Raw genomic sequence first — 2,733 nt, 5'->3', positions numbered from 1 at the left:
GTGTGTGTGTGTGTGTGTGTGTGCATGTGCGTGTGTGTGGTGTGTTTCCAGACAGGGTCTCACTATACAGCCCTGGCTAGCCTGGCATTCCATATGCAGACTAGTCTGTCTTTGAATTCATAGAGATCTCCATGCCCCTGCCTCCAGAGTGCTGGGATTAAATGTGTGCACGACCACGCCTGGCCTTCCCTTATTTTTATTAGGTGTCGTGCAGCCTTTGAAGTTGTTTTTGTTGTTTGGTTTAGTTTGGTTTTATGAGCTTGCATGATCCCCAGAACAGGGTCATCCACATAGAACTAGCAAGCTCCTTGTTGAGATAGATATAAGGGATGCCTCCTGGTTGGTGGGAGAGAAGAATCATCCCTTCCTGACCCAGACGGGTCCCCAGCACCCCACGGGGCTGCTCTTCACAAGACTGTCTACCTCTGAGGGGCTGACGTGTCTCCCTGAGGCAGACAGGGACTCCAACTCATAGGGGCTACTCATCAAAGAGTCTTCTGATGCTATCAGGGAGAGCGCAGAGCCACTACCTGGCCCCAGTTTGACTACAGTGGTCTTTTGACTTTCGTTGGTCAAAGGATCATGATTGGAGCTGCCCCTTGTGTATTTGTAAACAGGTAGAAATGTGGTTAGCCACGTGAGGCCTCATCAACCAGGCTCCCAGAACCACTCTGGACTGTTGAATTTGTCTCTGTGCAGGACACCCAGGTGACCAGGTGTGATGCACACTCCTGGAATCTCAGAACTCAGGAGGGGGCGTGCATCTCTTAGTTAGGGCTTTACTGCTGTGAACAGACACCATGACCAAGACAACTCATCTAAGGACAATCTTTATTTGTTTTTTTTGTTGTTGTTGTTTTTGTTTTTGTTTTTGTTTTTCGAGACAGGGTTTCTCTGTATAGCCCTGGCTGTCCTGGAACTCACTTTGTAGCTAAGGACAATCTTTAATTGGGACTGACTTACAGGTTCAGTCCATAATCATAAAGACAGGCATGGTGCAGGCACTGCTGAGAGTTCTACATCTTTATAAGAAGGCTGCTCATGGAAGACTGACCTCCAGGCAGTTAGGATGAGGGTCTTAAAGTCCATACCCACAGTGACACACCCACTCCAACAAGGCCACACCCATTCCAACAAGGCTACACCTTCTAATAGTGCCACTCCCTGGGCCAAGCATACACAAACCACCACAGGGCAAGGGGTTCAAAGCCATCCTTGGCTACAAACAGAATTCAGGGCCAGCCTGAGCCACACGAGATGCTTTTTCAGAAGAAAAGAAACTCGTTGGAACTCCTTGTAAGGTTAGCACACATCTCAGAAATCATCCTGTGTCTCTGTGTAGTCACATGTAGGGACTCAAGGTTCTTACCGCCATCTAGTGACTGTGCTCGGACTTGGCCTCCCTCTAGCTTAGACCTTACTGTGAAACGGCTGTGACAGGCTCGGCTCTAGGACTGAAGTGGCCAAACACTGGCCAGGCTCAACTTTCACGGACCTCCCTGGTTTTTGCAGTACAGTGATCCTGGGGGTAGGGTGGGATAGAAGGTTGCCCCCATCCCACACAGATACACACACACACACACACACACACACACACACACACACACACGGAGACAGTGCTGGGCCCACTCAGTCCAGGGTCATGTGTCTCTTCTCTTGTTTGCAGGGATCCGTGGTGGGCCCCTGGGAAACCACTACAGGCTGAAGCAGTTTCACTTCCACTGGGGAGCAACAGATGAATGGGGCTCAGAGCACGCAGTGGACGGCCATACCTACCCAGCTGAGGTTCGTAAACTCTGTGAGACAACACACAGTTGAGTGCTTTCAATTCCAGTCCGACTACAGGGTGACCAGACCTCACTGTCCCCTTACACACACACACACACACACACACACACTTACAAAGTGCCCAGAGAGAACAATAGGAGCAGCTGAACCCACTTAATTATTGCTGCTTTATATGGTGAAGTGGAAGGGGGTGCCTCTGCAGGCCCATGCTGAAACATCCCCTCCCCCTGAGGTACCAGCCACACAACGGATATAGTACATCAGATATAGTACGAATAGAGGTTTTTTTAGGGCATGGGGAGGGGAGTTGAGGGGGTAGAGACAGAGAAAGGCAGAGAGAGAGGAGAGAGTGGGAGGGGGTTGGGGAGAAAAGGGACAGAGAGGCTAAGAGAGTAAGAGATTAAGCAGTTAAGAGAGTGAGAGATAGGAAAGGCAAATGTGTCCCCCCCACACACACTTTTTGAAGAGTTATTTATTTAGTTTATGAATGTGAATACACTGTAACTGTCTTCAGACACACCAGAAGAGGGCATCGGATTCCATTACAGATGGTTGTGAGCCACCATGTGGTTGCTGGGAACTGAACTCAGGATCTCTGGAAGAGCAGTCAGTGCTCTTAAGCGCTGAGCCATCTCTTTAGCCCCAAACAACCTCTTTTATAGTGAGTCAGGCATACCTGGCTGTTGCCAGACAATTGTGGGGCGGAGCCTAGAAGGAATGCTAACACAGGTGACCACCAAAAATAAATCAAAGAAGCTGAGGCTCTGCAGTTGGGACAGGCACCAGGCGATGCCTGGGGACCTCCGGGCACAACATCACCGACATTTTCCAACATAAAGAAAAATGGAAGCCAGGCGTGGTGGCGCATGCCTTTAATCCCAGCACTCGGGAGGCAGAGGCAGGTGGATTTCTGAGTTCGAGGCCAGCCTGGTCTACAAAGTGAGT

At 50.0% G+C, this 2,733-nt stretch overlaps 1 protein-coding gene across 1 annotated transcript in view; it reads left to right on the top strand.

Moving 5' to 3' along the window:
- Positions 1 to 2,733, top strand: part of Ca5a (carbonic anhydrase 5A) — a 31,039-nt gene that overhangs the window by 16,317 nt on the left and 11,989 nt on the right. The window contains exon 3 of the mRNA XM_021220634.2: positions 1,667 to 1,785. Within this exon, the coding sequence (XP_021076293.1) occupies positions 1,667 to 1,785 (119 nt within the window). The remainder of the gene's footprint in view (positions 1 to 1,666; positions 1,786 to 2,733) is intronic.

The sequence above is a fragment of the Mus pahari genome, chromosome 20 (genome assembly GCF_900095145.1).
Source record: "Mus pahari chromosome 20, PAHARI_EIJ_v1.1, whole genome shotgun sequence".
Lineage (NCBI taxonomy): Eukaryota > Metazoa > Chordata > Mammalia > Rodentia > Muridae > Mus > Mus pahari.
This window is presented reverse-complemented; position numbering and strand designations above follow the sequence as displayed.